Genomic DNA, 16,282 nt, shown 5'->3' with positions numbered 1-16,282 from the left:
TTATCTGGTAATCCGCACACAGTAGTAAGTTTACGGACAAGATTAAGCTTTATATATATCTGTTGCCAAAGGCAGGAAATTCGAGATAAGATACTTCTTTTTCGATGATCAAGCTTCGTACCAGTGGTGGATATCGAGAGCTTGTTCAATAATCCCTAATATATACGACTATTCATGAAATTCCGCTAACGAATAATGAACCTTTAGCTAACTACATTGCATAATCACATAATTGCGCAACTCAAGTCGGCCAGCACTCAAAGTATAACGTTTTGCTAAGAAATTTCGTGCCTAATTTCGAAAACTACGGCCGAAAAATGAATGTACCTTGCAATGCACATTCTTTTTCAGTCAAGTTTTCCGTGCTGCATTCTTCTAGTGAGAACACACGTTAACCGCTACAGCAATTCCCAGCAAAAGGTTATGCTTTGAATACTGACTGACGTAAATTCTGAAATTACAATACCCCCCCATCTCCCCTTCCCCCCAATCACCTGAAGTCTTTAGCAAAATTATTAATTAGTCACGTAGTCATGTTTTGTCAATTAATGGTAACGGCAATCATCGTGCAAATCCTGATGCCTGCCGTTGTAATGCAGCTTGGATGTCAAGCTACAATGTGTCAAGGTGCGGGAAAATGTTAGAGAACCAGACTTAGGGGCGCTTCCATTTTTAGTGCATATGCCATGCGCATATACCTCTGTATATACCATGTTATAACCCCTGCAAGCTCACCGTTCAGGTCCGGGGTTGGTGCAGCGGTCTCCTGCATCGGCGGCGGTGGCAGTGGCAGCGGTGGCGGCGGTGGTGGATAGCCTCGCGGGCCCCTACGCGGACCCCGCCTGGTGCCGTAAACGTCCAACATCGGGAACGCGTTGGGGCTGCCGTCCGAGTTGAGCACGCCGGCCGGCCGGTGGGCGTACTTGCGCAGGTGCAGCTTCAGGCTGTGGCAATACTTGGTGGCGTAGTTGCAGTCGGCGCACCGGTACTGGTACACGTTGGAGTGAGACTTGAGGTGGCTGTTGAGCATGCTCTTGTTGACGCAGCTGTAGTTGCACTTGGGGCACTTGAACGGCTTCGAGCCGAAGTGGTTGCGCAAGTGGTACTCGAGGTGGTGCTTGTACTCGGTCACAAACGGGCACTTGGGGCAGCTGAGCAGCTTCTCGGTGCGGATGTGCAGCTTGCTGTGCTCCCAGAAGTCCGTCTTGCTGGCGGCCACGTGACCGCACTGGCGGCACCGGAACGTCCGGTCCTTGCAGTCGTCGGCGCCCGGCAGTATCTGCCACTGGTCGTCCGAGTGGAAGTCCTTGACGTGTCTCTTCAGTCGGCCCTCGGTGCGCGACCGGTAGTCGCACATGGGGCACTTGTGGTCCAGGTGGGTCGCCATGTGGCTGGTGTACTCGGCCTTGGAGCGGCCCTGGAAGGCGCACATGTGGCAGCGGTACGGGCTCGGCGCGTCGGCGCCGCCCGCTTCGGTGGACGAAGGCCGGCCGGGCACCGTGGGGCTCCCTTCGGCGCTTCCCTCCAGCGCGGAGCCCAGGGCTCCGGTCTTTTGGAGCGCGCTCTGCAGCTGCGCCAGCGGGTTGAGCGCCGAGTCGCTGCAGTCGCTGTCTTCGCCGCACGACGCGTCCGAGCGCTCTCGGCCGCCTTCTTCGGCCATGACGCCGCGCGGGTCGTCATCCATGTCGGTCTCACGCATCGGACCTGCGGAGGAGTACAAAAGGAGGTGAAGCGTCGTCAGTTTTCGTAACAAATGGTTGATCGACATGAGTCGAGAGATTGATAATTACCAGCGCTTTTGTTGTATAGATCGCAGTGGAAGTTTGGAAACGTGGTTCCATGTGGTACCGTTGTGAATGAGTAGATTAAGGCAGGGCTGGTATAATGTATAGCGATTCCTTTCGCGTGATTTTTACCTTTCTTATCATACTCCGCTCACGACCAGCCGATTCTGATGATCACGCAGGCCTGCAGAGCGCCGCTCGGACCGATGACAAAACGCAAAAATGAAAAGTATACTGCAATAGAATCGCTATGCATTATCCCAGCCCTGGGCCCAATGGAGTAAAAATATTCCAATTAGCTTTTATTACAATCTTCTGACGTCACACTTATGTGCCGCCGACGCAAGCATCGGGCGGTGACCTTGCAGCCGTTGTTTGAACAGCCCAGTCTATCAAACGCTCTAATCGTTCATAGGATGTTTGATTTCAAAGAGAAATTGCCTAATTTGACAGGTTCTTCTCATCTAATTGGCTGACAAGAGACAATGAACACCCAGAAGCGGAGAGGGTTTCGGTAGGGCCGAGCTAGCGCAGTGAAACTGGATGACCGGTTGAGGAGGGTGGTGCCGGTGTCTGCGATTGGCTGGCTTGCACTTGCTTAGCTTGCGGTATAGGCACTGGAAAATTGCGGCAGCGTGCAAGTAACAAGTAACAAAGGCCCTAATAAATAAACGGCAAAAAATGAAAGTGTCAAACTCGAGAGATCAGATAGAATTCGTTGAACTGTCGAAGCTGATGAATAAAAAAGAAAGTAAGGGATATCCGAAATTATAACGTGGAAAAGATTGAGGAAGCAGTAAAATATGGACGCAGCATGAAATCACTGAAAAGAAAACTTTGCATAGGACAAGGCAAAATGTATGCTCTGAAAGATAAGCAGGGTAATATCATCAGAAATTTCGATGACATAGTAAAAACAGCGGAAGAATTCTATACTAACCTATACAGTACCCAGTGCAATCAAGCTACTTTCATCCGAAGTAGTAATGAACAAGATACAGAGGCTTTTTATATAACTAGCGATGAAGTTAGAAGGGCCTTGCAAAGCATGACCAGGGGAAAAGCTGCTGAAGAAGATGGAATAACAGTCGATTTAATAAAAGATGGAGGAGATATCATGCTTGAAAAGCTTGCGGCTTTTTATACGCACTGCCTCACGACTTCAAGTGTACCAGAGAGCTGGAAGAACGCCAATATTATACTAATCCATAAGAAGGGAGACGTTAAAGAATTCAATAATTATAGACCCATTAGCCTGCTTCAGTATTGTACAAAAATTCACCAAGATAATTTCCAATAAAATCAGGGCAACACTTGACTTCAGCCAACCAAGAGAACACGCTGGCTTCAGGAAGGGATATTCTACGATGGATCATATCCATGTCATAAATCAGGTAATAGAGAAATCTGCGGACTACAATCAACCTCTCTACATGGCTTTCATAGATTATGAAAAAGCATTTGATTCAGTAGAGATACCAGCAGTCATCGAGGCATTGCGTAATTAAGGAGTACAGGAGGCATACGTGAATATCTTGGCAAATATCTACAACGACTACACAGCAACTTTCGTTCTCCACAATAAAAGTAGAAAGATACCTATCAAGAAAGGGGTCAGGCAAGGAGACACAATCTCTCCCATGCTATTCACTGCATGCTTAGAAGTATTCAAGCTCTTACACTGGGAAGACTTAGGAGTGAGGATCAATGACGAATACCTCAGCAACCTCCGATTTGCAGATGACATTGTTCTATTCAGCAATAACGGGGACGAATTACAGCAAATGATTGAGGACCTTAACCGATAAAGTGTAAGAGTTGGGTTGAAGATTAACATGCAGAAGACAAAGATAATGTTCAATATCCTCGCAAGGGAACAAGAATTCAGGATCGCCAGTCAGCCTCTAGATTCTGTAAAGGAGTACGTTTATCTAGGTCAATTACTCACAGGGGACCCTGATCACGAGAAAGAAATTTACAGAAGAATAAAATTGGGTTGGAGTGCATACGACAGGCATCGCGGGTAACTTACCGCTGTCGTTGAAGAGAAACGTGTACAACCATTGCATTCTACCGGTGCTAGCATATGGGACAAAAACTTGGAGATTAACAAAGAACCTCGAGAACAAGTTAAGGGCCGCACAAAGAGCGATGGAACGGAAAATGTTAGGCTTAACCTTAAGAGACAGGAAGAGAGCGGTGTGGATCAGAGAGCAAACGGGGATAGCCGATATTCTAGTTGACATTAAGCGGAAGAAATGGAGCTGGGCAGGCCATGTAATGCGCAGCATGGATAACCGGTGGACCATTAGAGTCACAGAATGGATACCAACAGAAGGGAAGCGCAGTCGAGGACGACAGAAAAATAGGTGGAGTGATGGAGTTACGAAGTTTGCAGGCGCTAGTTGGAATCATCAAGCGCAAGACAGGGGTAAGTGGAGATCACAGGGAGAGGCCTTCGTCCTGCAGTGGACATGAATAGGTTGATGGTGATGATGATGCAAGGGAAGGTTTAAAAAAAAAACGCTTAAGCAACTAAAACGGATTCTCAGCGAAGACGAATTCACAGAGCGATTTCGTATGTATAGGTGTCGGAAGGAATCGAGAACGTTATATACAACGTATTTTTTTTTTAATTATAAGCAAATAAATACACGCTCCCCGGTAGCTCCGAGTAGTAGCCAGTGCCGAATGATTGGCGGGCAGCGATCTTCTATTCCTTTCGGAATGGGGCAGTCTTCGGCTATACCGTAAAAAGTTCCGTTTTGTTCGACATATTAATGCATCTTTAATGCGTACGCGTCACTTTGAAGTAGTGAGTTCTCGCAGGTTTGTGACATCTTATAATAGACAGGCGAAGTGGGTGCAACGCGAAAACTGTTGACCAATAGCGGTGTGCTAACGGCGAAAAAAGCGTAGAATGGGAAATAATTATTTTTCTTTTGTTCGGTCTAATCGTGCATACTCAGTGTGTTCACAGATGGGACGTTCTTGCTGTTTTCGTGACCACGCTTGGCAGACAGCAAAGTGGGAGAGGGGGGGGGGGTTAACGAGTCTTGGAGGGCTGATTGCAGAAACGGAATAGAAACAGCTTGGAATAGCTTTACCTTAGAGCGCCACTGAATACGTACACAGCGCAAAGCACTCTTCGCTCTAGTTCTTGCGTACTCAAGCCGCTTGTGCCCCCTCATCTAAAGCTCTCTGTTCTCCCATACCACGGAAGGCCAAGGCTTATCCGTTTCGCGGCTGCTCCTCTATTTGCCGCTGGCATGAGAAGAAATAGAGCTTGTGCGACAGTCTGGAGACATGGTGAAAAAAGAAAAAAAAAAAAAATCAAGGTGCGAGCAACAATGCGGCTGCGCGTGACGTTCACGTGCCAGTTTCTTTTGAGCAGCGGTCATCACACCCGCAAAAGCACAATTCGAGCTACGATTTCCCTGCTGTGTGCGCAAATGGCTCCACGCGGTGAACAAAACGGCGGCGTGTCCCTCGCTTTTCCCCCCAATTGCGAGCGCTAAACCCAGACCTTTTTCGCGAACTCCGTTGGCAACCCTCGCCGGCCGACGAATCCTCAACAGCCGCGGACCCCAATGGACGGAACGTCGTTTTTCGCGGTTTCCCCCTTCCGCGCGCGCACCCCGTCCGCAAAGAAATGCGCCGGGGCCTGATTTATTGGGCAATAAAACGGGTTTTTCCGCGTCAATGGCGATCGCTGTACAGCAGGCGCGTGCTGCATGCTCCCGTGTGTACCGGATTTCTCGTCGCATCGCGAGCGCAGATGGCGCGACCACAATGGTCAGCGCGCGCCTTACAGTCGGTTCGAGCGGGCGTTCAACTGTTACCGCTGCAGATGCCCAGCCGAAGGAGACCGACTTTATTTCACCTCGCTCTACTGGGCGTCCGCATCCCAACACGATATTGTTGTTACCGGCGAACTTTTCTAGCCGGCACGTGTACACACTCGCTCGGCTCTGCTCTGGCGCTGTGTGCTATAGCATCGGGGCGCAGTTCTCTGTCTACATGCACGAGCTTGACTTCACGTTACAAGCGCAGCCTCGAGGAGTACGCTCGCATGACGTCACGTACGCCATATTGTCACATTTACAGCTTCCGTCATGGTGGTCTATGCTCGAGACAAAAGAGACTATACGAGCATTTGATACACTGGATAAGGGTCCTTTAATTGCACTAATAAGAAAATTGGAAACGTGCACGAGATCGTTTTTCTGGGTAGGGGGGGGGGGGGGGTATTCTGTAAGTTTCCACCTAGTGGACATGTCCATTTCGTCTGCTGCTGAAGTGCTGATTGCCTGGGAGCGCCTGTCTCCTCCTGATGCGTGCCCCAGCCCAGCCAATGAGAACTTCAGCAGCAGACGAAATGGACATGTCCACTAGGTGGACGCTTACAGAATACCCCCCCCCCCCCCCCCCCCCTTCCCTCCCCGGCTCATGTTGAACTCCCGAAGCACAATAAAGCTGCAAGCGACCAGATAAACTCTTTTCGGCAGGTAAAACCCCACAATTTAATTTTTTGAGAGAAACTACTCCATGAGATGAAAGCTTTGCGGTGCGGCAGACGTATGTCCTTAATTACTCTGAGGTGTACACTAAAAAAAAAAAAAAAAAGTTAACACCTTTGGGGCGGGGGGAAGGGGGGGGGGGTATTTTGTCATGACGAGATAAGCCCCGAAGTGTTCGAACTTTTCTTAGAGTGCAAGAGAATGCGTTTTAACCACGCATGTTGCTCTCCGTGCCGCTATGAAAATCGCCATGTTGAATAGTCGAGGCATTGTCAATTTGCGCGACATGTCGCATCGCGGTGACGAACACGCATGTGTTTCATTTAAGTAACGAAGCAAATTCAGATGGCTGGATACTTGCATCCACGCTATATTTACATGGGTGTCGCCCGGCGGTACGCTTATTACAGTCGAAGAGCAGAGACTCATCCTGAGCGCCGCGTGCACTGTCGGAAGTCACCTTTGGACGACTCCTTCTTGAGTTGACCTGTACATATCCAAGTGACCTGGCCTCTCTGTAGTTCCGCTCGTGGCGGCGGCACGGCCCGGGTTGCATAACTACGACATCCGGCCCGCCGCCAGACGGACAAACTTTGTTCCGTTGCCGCACACGCGTGCGCGCATCCCTAAAGTGGTATACAGCGCACACTAAAAAAAGAACCCCGTCAGCTCCTGGGGAGCCTCGCGTAACCGCAATCTTTCACGCTCTCTAATGTCCCTTCTCTCTCTCTTTCTAGCCCCAGTGGACAAGGGGTGAGAGAGGGGTGTGCAGGTGGTGTCCATCTTTAGCGGGAGGGCTTTCTTTCGGTTCTGCTTGTTTGTTTGCCGCACCGGTGACGCGAAACTCGAACCCGCCGGTGGGGGAGCCTGCCGCCCGGGAGGTCGTCGTCGGGAGGGTTGCTGCGCGGGGCGAGGGTCAAAGGGGTCGAAGTAGGGAAGCTGCTGGCGTGCTCCACATCGGCCAGCAGCAGCCAGCGAACTCCCAGTGTCCACACGTGCGTCATCGAAGCCGCCGCGGCGGCAAAAGAATGTCGAAGGAAAAGAAACGCGATTCCGCGAGGACGGATGCCGCTCCATGTGCCCGGCACGTGAGGCTGCGACTGCGCGGTATAACCGGTAGAGAGAGGCTCGCGACAGACGAGCTCCTCTTTCACCCGGCTCCGGGGCGCGTGCCGCAGATGAGTTGGCCTCGCGCTTGGCCCGCGGGCCATCCGTCAGGGTGCAGTCTCGGGAGCGGCGCTGGTGTAATGCCGTATGATGTCAGTGATGTTGATAACCTCTTCGGGCCCTATGGAAAACCAACGATGCATAGTTTCCTACGAAAGCCACCAGGGGGAACTATGACGCTAGTGTATATGGGTGATCTGCAAGCACGGTGGTTCAGTGAGCATGGGAATGCATTGTGTCGCGAGTACTCTGATTAATACTCGCGCCACACCGATTTGAGATACGTGAGATAGAGTGTCAGTGAGTGACGAAGGTTAGAGTATGAACGGGAGTGTTCCGGTTAGCGTGAGTGCGATCGAAAGTCAGTGTCGGCAATTTTGAGTGTATGTGACTATGAACGTGAGTGACTGTTGTCTGCGAGTTTGAGCGGACGTGAGTGAGTGAGTGAGTGAGTGAGTGAGTGAGTGAGTGAGTGAGTGAGTGAGTGAGTGAGTGAGTGAGTGGATGTTAGTACAAGTGTGAGTGGAAGTGACTACAAACGCGAGTGAACGTTGGTGAGTACGAGTAGGCGCTAGCAGATACGTGAGTGAGTAGTACCGACGGGTGAGAGTACACATGAGTGCGAGGGAGTACACAGCCTGCGAAAATATTGGTGAGTCAGTATGAACTATAGTATCGCCTTGCACTGCCGACCCTATGTGGGAATGATTATTATGCTGCATGAATTTATCTAGCATTGGTCCTTCTGGTTTCAAACGGCTTTGTGACTTTGCCGACTGGTCATTTCCTACAAAATATTGCGTTATATACAAATGCAACAATTCCCAACGATTATATGCACGTGCACTGGCAGTGTCTTACGGCCGTCTACGTTCAGATAAATGCTGCGAAATTTAGGCCAATTACAGGGTAGGTAACTTTTAGGAGATAAAGCCACAAGAACATCTGGAGACACAACCACGGAGATCTGACAAATCTGCGTACTAACCATAATTTCCATGGTGGCCGAATGATTGCAGCGCCAATTAAGTTCCCTCTAGTAATTTTAATTGGAATTGAACTATTGCACATTGCCTTCAAAACTTCCCAAAATTAACCTCGGAAGTGGTTACGATAAGTATCCATCCAGGATATAAGGTTGGACGCGCAAGCGGAATTGTATGGAAATGATTTAACCATATTATGAATAACGTCTAAAACATGGCAGCCAAGGCGTGTTTTCGACTCGGCAAGAACTTCCGGCGCATGAAATTTCCTAAAAATATAGCCTTGGAGATTAGTTTCTGTTACACAGAGAGAACCGTAGCTGAGGCGTGAATTTGCATACCGCCTATCGTCGTCAGCTTGAAAAAAAAAATGACACTCATTCGATCTAGACCATTGTGTCGTCGCAGACGAAGAAATGGGCCCGTCGAGTGCGTTTCCAACATAGCGCGAGTTGACATGAAAATCCGGAGCGTATCATCAACGATATACAATCTGACGATGATTGTTGATGTAAGTGAATAGCCAGAAAGAAAGAACGAACGAAGAATGAGGTGAGCGAACGAACGAACGTTTTCCTTGCCGAGTCCGAACATCGACAAACGTTTCGAGCATCGAAAAATACTTCTTGTACGACTGGAAACATAAGGAGAAGGTCACTTTATGTGCGTGCATGGAGCTGGCTTCGGCATATAACCGTGGTAGTTGCACCAGGCGTTTCACATAACTAGAATGGTGGAAGAATGTGTCTGCGGCATAATGCTTGTAGGTGTCTCGAGTTACTCAGGCTTTTTTTTAAGTGCTATTAGTTGGTAAATTAGTTACGTTATAATAAGTAAAGTTATAGATATTCGTTTTAGGGCTTAAGTCGCACTTGAGAAGTTGTATATAGAGTGTGCTCAGAAACACCCAAATGAAGTTGTTTCCATGTCGTTATCTTTTTGTCAGTCATTTTTCTGAGCTCTGTAGAAAGCCCACTAAATATTAAAAAAAATATATCACTGCGCGCATGCGCGTCTGGATATAGCAGCGCTCTCAATCGTATTCCTCAAGAATAAACCCCTTACGAAGAATGAAGAATAAACTAATAGCACTTCAAAAAGCAGTCCGAGTTAATGGAGACGACTACGAACAATATATCGTTGGTTTCACTTGTGTAAGGTGTGCCACTATTTCTAATGCTTGATTCTAGTCATAGGTCGGCAAACTCACTAACGAGTCGAATCACTCAGACCGACCCGTGTGAGTCTGCGTCCGAATGAGCCTGGTTATGTAAAATTTGGGTGAGTCCGAGCTCGAGCGAACTTTAAGAAAATAAATAAGTAAATATTGTAATGAAGCAGACGCCCTGGTGTTTCCGATAGCAGTTCGGAGACGACGACGCCGACCCGTGCTGAGATTTGCAAGAGCGCTCGAGCTGTTCGCTACTGCTATGCTGCTGTTTATCTGCTGCTTGTCACCGACAATTAAAAATCATTACATTTGGTGCAGGTTTCATTAAACATCATTACACTATATATATATAGGCAGTTTTATGTTCGAATTAGTACCAGTCCATAATAATAACCTACTTGAAAAGCGAATGAGCGGTCTTCGGGTCTGAGGAGGATAAGAATTTCTCAGCAACTTCCCATGTTACACTGCAGCCCTGTCCGATCGATCGGGTCCGGCATATGTGCGCGGATCCCTCCTGTGGGTCTTCATGCGTCTCACGCACATGTGTGTACGGGCGATAGTCAACGTCCACTGTAGGCAAACGAGAATGCATAACGAGGTTAAACTTTGTAGGAACCGATATGGACCACGTGCACATAGATATTGCTCGCAGCGCTGAAGTCTATAATTATACTCATTAAATGTGCGATGAGTCTTCCAATACAAAAATGGATTTAGGCAGTCTATACAGATTTTGTAAATAAATAATTGTAAAGAAATGTGAGATGATGCCTATAAGATATCCTGTAGACATTGGTATATGAATATTCAATAGACGATAGCCGATAAAAATTGTAAGAGAATAAGTCAATTGACCGTCTGTATAATTTATCTGTAGGCATTCTATAGACAATACTCGATGAAAAGCTGTAAGGCCATGACTATACCATAGACTATAGCCGATACATATTGTCTAGAATTTGTCTATAGAAGTCCGTTGACATTGTTTATAGACATTTCACCAATCATAGAGATAAATGTCAATGGATTTTCTATAGACTGTCTAACTAAATTTTGTAGTGGGAATTGGCAGAACGGGCGTGCGCTGCGACAGAACGTATACCTTTACCAAGGGCTCAATTCAAAGTTCACTGTATTGTCAAATTCTACATTTTATTGTCAGCTCTGATTAGCTCAAAGGGCGGTTACGCCTTCTTTGATCGACTCAAAACGCCAATATGGCGGAATTCAACAAGGCGCGGCTGAATTAAACGGTGGTGCAGGCACGGACCTGTGCTGGGCCCAGACCGAGACGTCTGGCCATGCCGATGCGCTAACAAACATCGCCTCGCACCAGATCTGACCAGATTCATGAGACACATAATGTTGGTAAGCAACGAACGATGATGTATACAGGCTGTCACTTTTTTTTTTCATTCCCGCGTAAATCGCAAATTATGTTTGAACTGCGAATTAGCGCTGTTATTTCAGATCGGCTTGTGATTCCGATAGTTCGTAGGCCTGAAACGTGTAGGTATAAGGGGGTGTCAGGATGGCTGCGCTGTTTCTAGTTTATAAGCTGAAGAAAATGAATCCCAAGCTAAACACTGCGAACCGGCTGATATTACGTTGTAAATGGCGAAACTCGTAATTTGCTCTCAACCCTTGTTTCAGATTTCTCGCGAGGGTAGCATTTGGATTGTATGAGTATATCAAAGTGCGAGTGTATGACTTGTATATATTGAATGGTGCCAATGTATTCTTATTATGTTGCACTGTATTGTTACTGTGTGAATGTAGCGGTCTTTCTGCTCACGTTACAAACGCGTTTTTCTCTACCCTTTTTTTTTGAAACGCTTGCAACAATAGCATTTGTATTGTGTATTGCTTGTGTTACTGTATCGATTCGCCAAAGTGTTATTCCGTAGATGTCCAGATGTGTTGATTTGTTACTGCATTCACCGTTCCCCTGCACATACAACACACATACAAGTAAAAATTCAACATTACTTTGCTGCGTCTAGGAGATAGATAAATATGTCCTAAAGCTACAGAGGAAGCCGCAATGCAGTAGTATATGCGGTAGTCTCTTCTAAATTAATATGGTCACAACTGAGACACAGTTCGCAAAAACCATGTATCTCATGCTTGTTCTTGAATATTTATTTCTAAATCACATTAATCAATTTCTTTATACTATATATAGTTGGAATCTACAAGAATTGAGCTTTTTTAGGGTATATACGACAACTTTATATCCCACGTAGAAGAACCGCCACGGTTGCTTCAACAGTACTGAAAACCGGGGGCTCGTGCCGCCGGAGTGGGACCACCAGCTTAAACACATCAGTAGTTACTGCCCTACACAGAGCGTCATGCATTGGCACTCGTAATTTTTCATCAGCATCACACATCAGGAGAAAGTGTTCTTTACAACGTACGCTTCTTTACAGCGTATGCCTTTTCGTCGGTTTGCTTCATAGTGGCAGCAGTGCGGCAACGTGCCTATAGCGCGAAACTAGAAAACCCATCGTTCGTGAGTCCGCGCCTCGCGCAGAGCTCAGCGGGACCCACAAGCCTGGGCCGTAAGTGTTATGGACCCGTGCTATTATTTTTTTTTATGTGTGTGTGTGTGTGTCTGTGGATTCGCAGATATGTTTCTCTTTTTAAACGGGGGAAGCTTTTTTTTGGTTAAAACCAGCAAGATCGTTACAGTCAACGCAGCTTCCACTGGAAATGAACAATCACCGATGCCTGTCAGAGCCAGTGGTGCCTTCCTGCCTGCCTGCCTGCCGTAATGCGTTCGGAGAAAAACGTAAACGTCCGAGCCTGACCAGAGTCGCGCCTTCCGTCTTCCGAGTCCCTGACCGGTCCATTGTAAATCGTTGCACGTTGCCCGCTCTCTCTGTTAGGGGCGAAGAAAAGTCAGAAAAAAAGGGGGAAAAAAAAAAAAAAGGGGGGGGGGGGGGGGCACGCGTAGAAGAGCGTAGCGCAGGAGAAGCTGTATGGCGCACGTTTTCCGCTGGGTGTTGAGACTTTCACAGAAAGCGTGCAGCACCACGGAAGCCAGAAAAGACGTCAGCTCGGTTATGATTAGTGGCTCCGCCAGTAGCAGTAACAACTTTATTTATCCTTTTTAAGAGAAAAGGGGCAGCGCGGTAAAAAGGGTGAAGGGGTCTACTCGAGGTAGTCCTTCGCCACCCTCTCAGCGCACCCCAAGATGGCCTCCTGAACGTCGGGCCTGGAGCTGAGCAAGGCCCACTGCTCCTCACTAGTAATGAAATTATTAAGCGGAGGGGCAATGGATGTTCAGGGCACCCCCACATAATGTGGTCGAGATTGGCCTTGGCCGCTGAGCAGAAGCGGCAGGCCGGGAAGGGTATAGAGAGAGGGGTGAACGACGTGAAGAAAGTGAGGGGAGGCAAAGGTGCGAGTCTGTATAGCTGCCGCCACAGGATCTCGCGTTTGCGTGGAGAATTACGCGCCAGCGGAGGAAATATGTCAGACGATCGAATGTATAATGTGCACAGATGTCGTGGAACGTGAGAAGGCGATCTCGCGCGCAAGACGGCCTCTCGAAAGCAACGATTTGCGACTCACCTAATGCATGCACGCGTCCTCGCGGGCGCTGGCGTGAGCCACCTCGCTGCCGACGAGACCCGCGTGTGCTGGGGTCCAAATCAGGCCTATGTTTTGCGTGGGAGGGTGAGAGAGGGTTAGGGAAAGGGCTTGCCTTGAAACCCTGCCCGCTCCGAAATTGCTGATGGCTGTTTTTGAGTCGCTGACAGTGACGGAGGAATTTGGAATAGCGAAAGCCTGGGCTACGGCCGCTTCCTCCGGAGAATAAGCATGGACAGAGGTGGCCGTGGCTAACTGGCCCTGCGAATTTATTACCGAGAGGGCATATTTGGAACCAGTGCTATATTAGGCAACGTCGACATAGAGCACGTCGATTGAATTGGAGAATTTTCTGTGTAGGGTCTTGGCCGTTTGCCTCCTGCGTGGGATGTGATGTATAGGGTGCATGTTTTTAGGGAGTGTTGGTATGTGTAGATTCGCGTGTGTGGTGGTGTAGAATAGTGTGTTTGGGGTGGGTGTGAGAGGTTGGAGAAACGCCTAAGGAGTTAAGAATTTGTCGTCCGGTTTTCGATTTGAGAACCGTAAAGGCGGGTGTGCTGGGAGGTGAGATGGGCTTCCCCGAGCTCGTCGAGGGTGTTGAAGGTATACACCGGTCTGCATGAGCCGTTCTGTGGATGTGCGTAGTGGGAGGCCTAGGGCGAATTCATAGATTTCACGAAGGAGGGTGTTGACTTGGTCAGTTTCCTTTCTGAGAAGGTGTAAGTATGGGAGTGCGTAAGTTACCTTTGTGATGACAAAGTCGTGTGATGATCATTTTCCCGCAGACCGACCGTGATGGTTGGACACTCGGCCGAGTAGTCTGAGAGTGTTGTCGACGGCGGATTGGAGTGTCTGCAGGGTGTGTGTGTTGTGTCGATTTCTCAGAATATGTAGACCTTTTTTGAGGAGTGTACCAGAGGGAACGAGGATCAGCACAATCAGTGCACTGTCCCAGAAAACTCGGGCTCCTTTATGTTGGGAAGCGTTTCCCCACTTGTGAGCCAGGGCAGCACTGATGGCCCCGATGCCACCGCAGCTGCTGGAGCTATTCTTCCCTTATCGCTAGGTTCGAGAGAAAAACACTCCAGCAGCAGGGGCTGCACGAGGCATCAGTGTCCCCCATTGGCCCACACAGACAGGGCTGGAAACGTCGTTAAGGCCATCACCTCGTGCCAAACGACCTCCTGCTTCCCCGACAACATTATACGACACGTGCGAAGAACGTTTTTCAATTTGGCCTCCCAGATCAGTTGAGGCGCATCTTTGTACAGGATGCCACAGTGATTAGGCGAGTATTGTTTGTTCTACAGTAAAACTTTTTGTGGCCTATGATAGTGTGTTTGAGACATACTGGTAACAGAAGATATAGCGAAAAAAAAAAAAAAACAATCGCAGGAGAGTTTACGAAGCGCTTGTTCTTCGTACCCTTCCTCGTATTTGTGTCTTTTTGTCTTCGTAATGAGTATTGTTGTCATTGAACACTGGTTTCTCTGCGCGACGGCCGGTGCTAAACTGTGGTTTTTATCGCCCCCCTGACGCGTCGAATCAGGCCGACCTTCGGTTCCCCTTGTTACCCTTCGGTTCTCCCGGCTCTTCGCCCGAAGAACCGAACAGAAGTCTTGCAAAAAAATGCTCTATGTGATTTCCCGGGAAAAGATGAAAATTTAGGGTTGCAATAATGCCAGCCTGAGTTCGGAGAAGGCGAAGCAGGAGCCGATGTTCGGCGATTCTTGATTGCTTCGAACGAGAAAGGTGCTCGACATTGCGCAAAAAATTTTTTTTCACTATAAGAAACCACTCCCTGCGGTAATCAAAAGCGGCGAGAAATCGAAGCCACGTATAAGGGATAGAGAACATCGCAGAAGTTCCGGCTTCGAATGAAATTCACAGATTATGTGCATGCAGGAAATAGTAGCCTCACCCCGTCCTAAAAATGGTTGTACGCACAGCCCTCTTTGCGAGCGTTTCTCATTTGACATATTACGGTACGTATAGTTGTGTGTTTAATTCCACTCGTGCTAGCTTGATATCGCTGCGTTCGCCTGTGTCGCGGAGGCGTGTCGACGCATGCGAACTATAGAAACAGCTACGGCAGCAATCAGCATCACGCTAGTGAGTTCAGCCGCAGGACCTGCGAAGGTCGTTGTAATCCGCGGGCAAATAAACAGCCCGAGAGGTGTGAACTGCACTGTGAGCGCCGGCCTGAGCAGCATGTGTGATCCAGTGTCTATAGCTTCACCACGAGGCTTCTGTGATGCGGTTCGTCCTAGGGTGCCTCGATGCCACGCTTTTCCGTACAGGGTGCATGATGACACGTCCGGTTCGGAACCCGTAAAGGCGCGCTATGACGGACAGCGGGAATTTAGGTTCTGCGCTCACTGGCAGTGTAAAGACCCGCGTCCTTAGATTTAGGTGCACGTTAAGGAACCCCAGGTGGTACAAATTATTTCGAAGTACCCGACTACGGCGTGCCTCATAATCGGATCGTGGTTTCGGCACGTAAGACCTCACAATTTATTAAAGCTCCGCAAAGGGCAGTTTCAATAGTTATATTAAAGTATGCGAATAGCCGAAACGCGTCATACACGAGGCGTGTGCACACTCTAGCCGGGCTCCACTCCCGCGCATCCCTCTGGACGCACTGCGCCTTCTGGCGGAGTCGCCGTGAAGTCCGCGCATGCGCAGTCGCCCGTACTCAGTGACCCAAGTTGTCGTCAGAGAGGTTCGTTGGAGGAGCGGCACAGGTACCCAGTGACACATACCCACACTGTAAAATAATTTACACCCTTAAATCTGGGTGTAAATATGTTTATAATTCACACTCTTACGCGCTTAAAGGCTGTCAGGGTGCGAGTTATAGACACATTTACACCCTTAGTCATTTTTAAGTGTGCAAATTATTTTACAGTGCAGTGGAACATACCCACGTGAACAGCACACATTTCAGACTGCACAACCTTCGGGGTGGGCTCACATTTTTGGTGGGATAGCCAGATAGCTGGAAAGCGTATATTATCGCTTGACGAAAGCTTTGCTTAATTCCCATCTATTCAA

General features: G+C 48.5%; 1 protein-coding gene across 1 annotated transcript in view; it reads right to left on the bottom strand.

The window, feature by feature from the left end:
* Positions 1-16,282, bottom strand: part of LOC119457595 (protein hunchback) — a 56,720-nt gene that overhangs the window by 3,280 nt on the left and 37,158 nt on the right. Inside the window, exon 2 of the mRNA XM_037719208.2 lies at positions 736-1,704. Coding sequence (XP_037575136.1) covers positions 736-1,699 — 964 coding nt within the window. The 5' untranslated portion in view covers positions 1,700-1,704. The remainder of the gene's footprint in view (positions 1-735; positions 1,705-16,282) is intronic.

This window comes from Dermacentor silvarum, chromosome 7, assembly GCF_013339745.2.
Source record: "Dermacentor silvarum isolate Dsil-2018 chromosome 7, BIME_Dsil_1.4, whole genome shotgun sequence".
Taxonomy (NCBI): Eukaryota; Metazoa; Arthropoda; class Arachnida; order Ixodida; family Ixodidae; genus Dermacentor; species Dermacentor silvarum.
The sequence above is the reverse complement of the archived record's forward strand: the minus strand, read 5'-3'. Positions and strand labels throughout refer to the sequence as shown.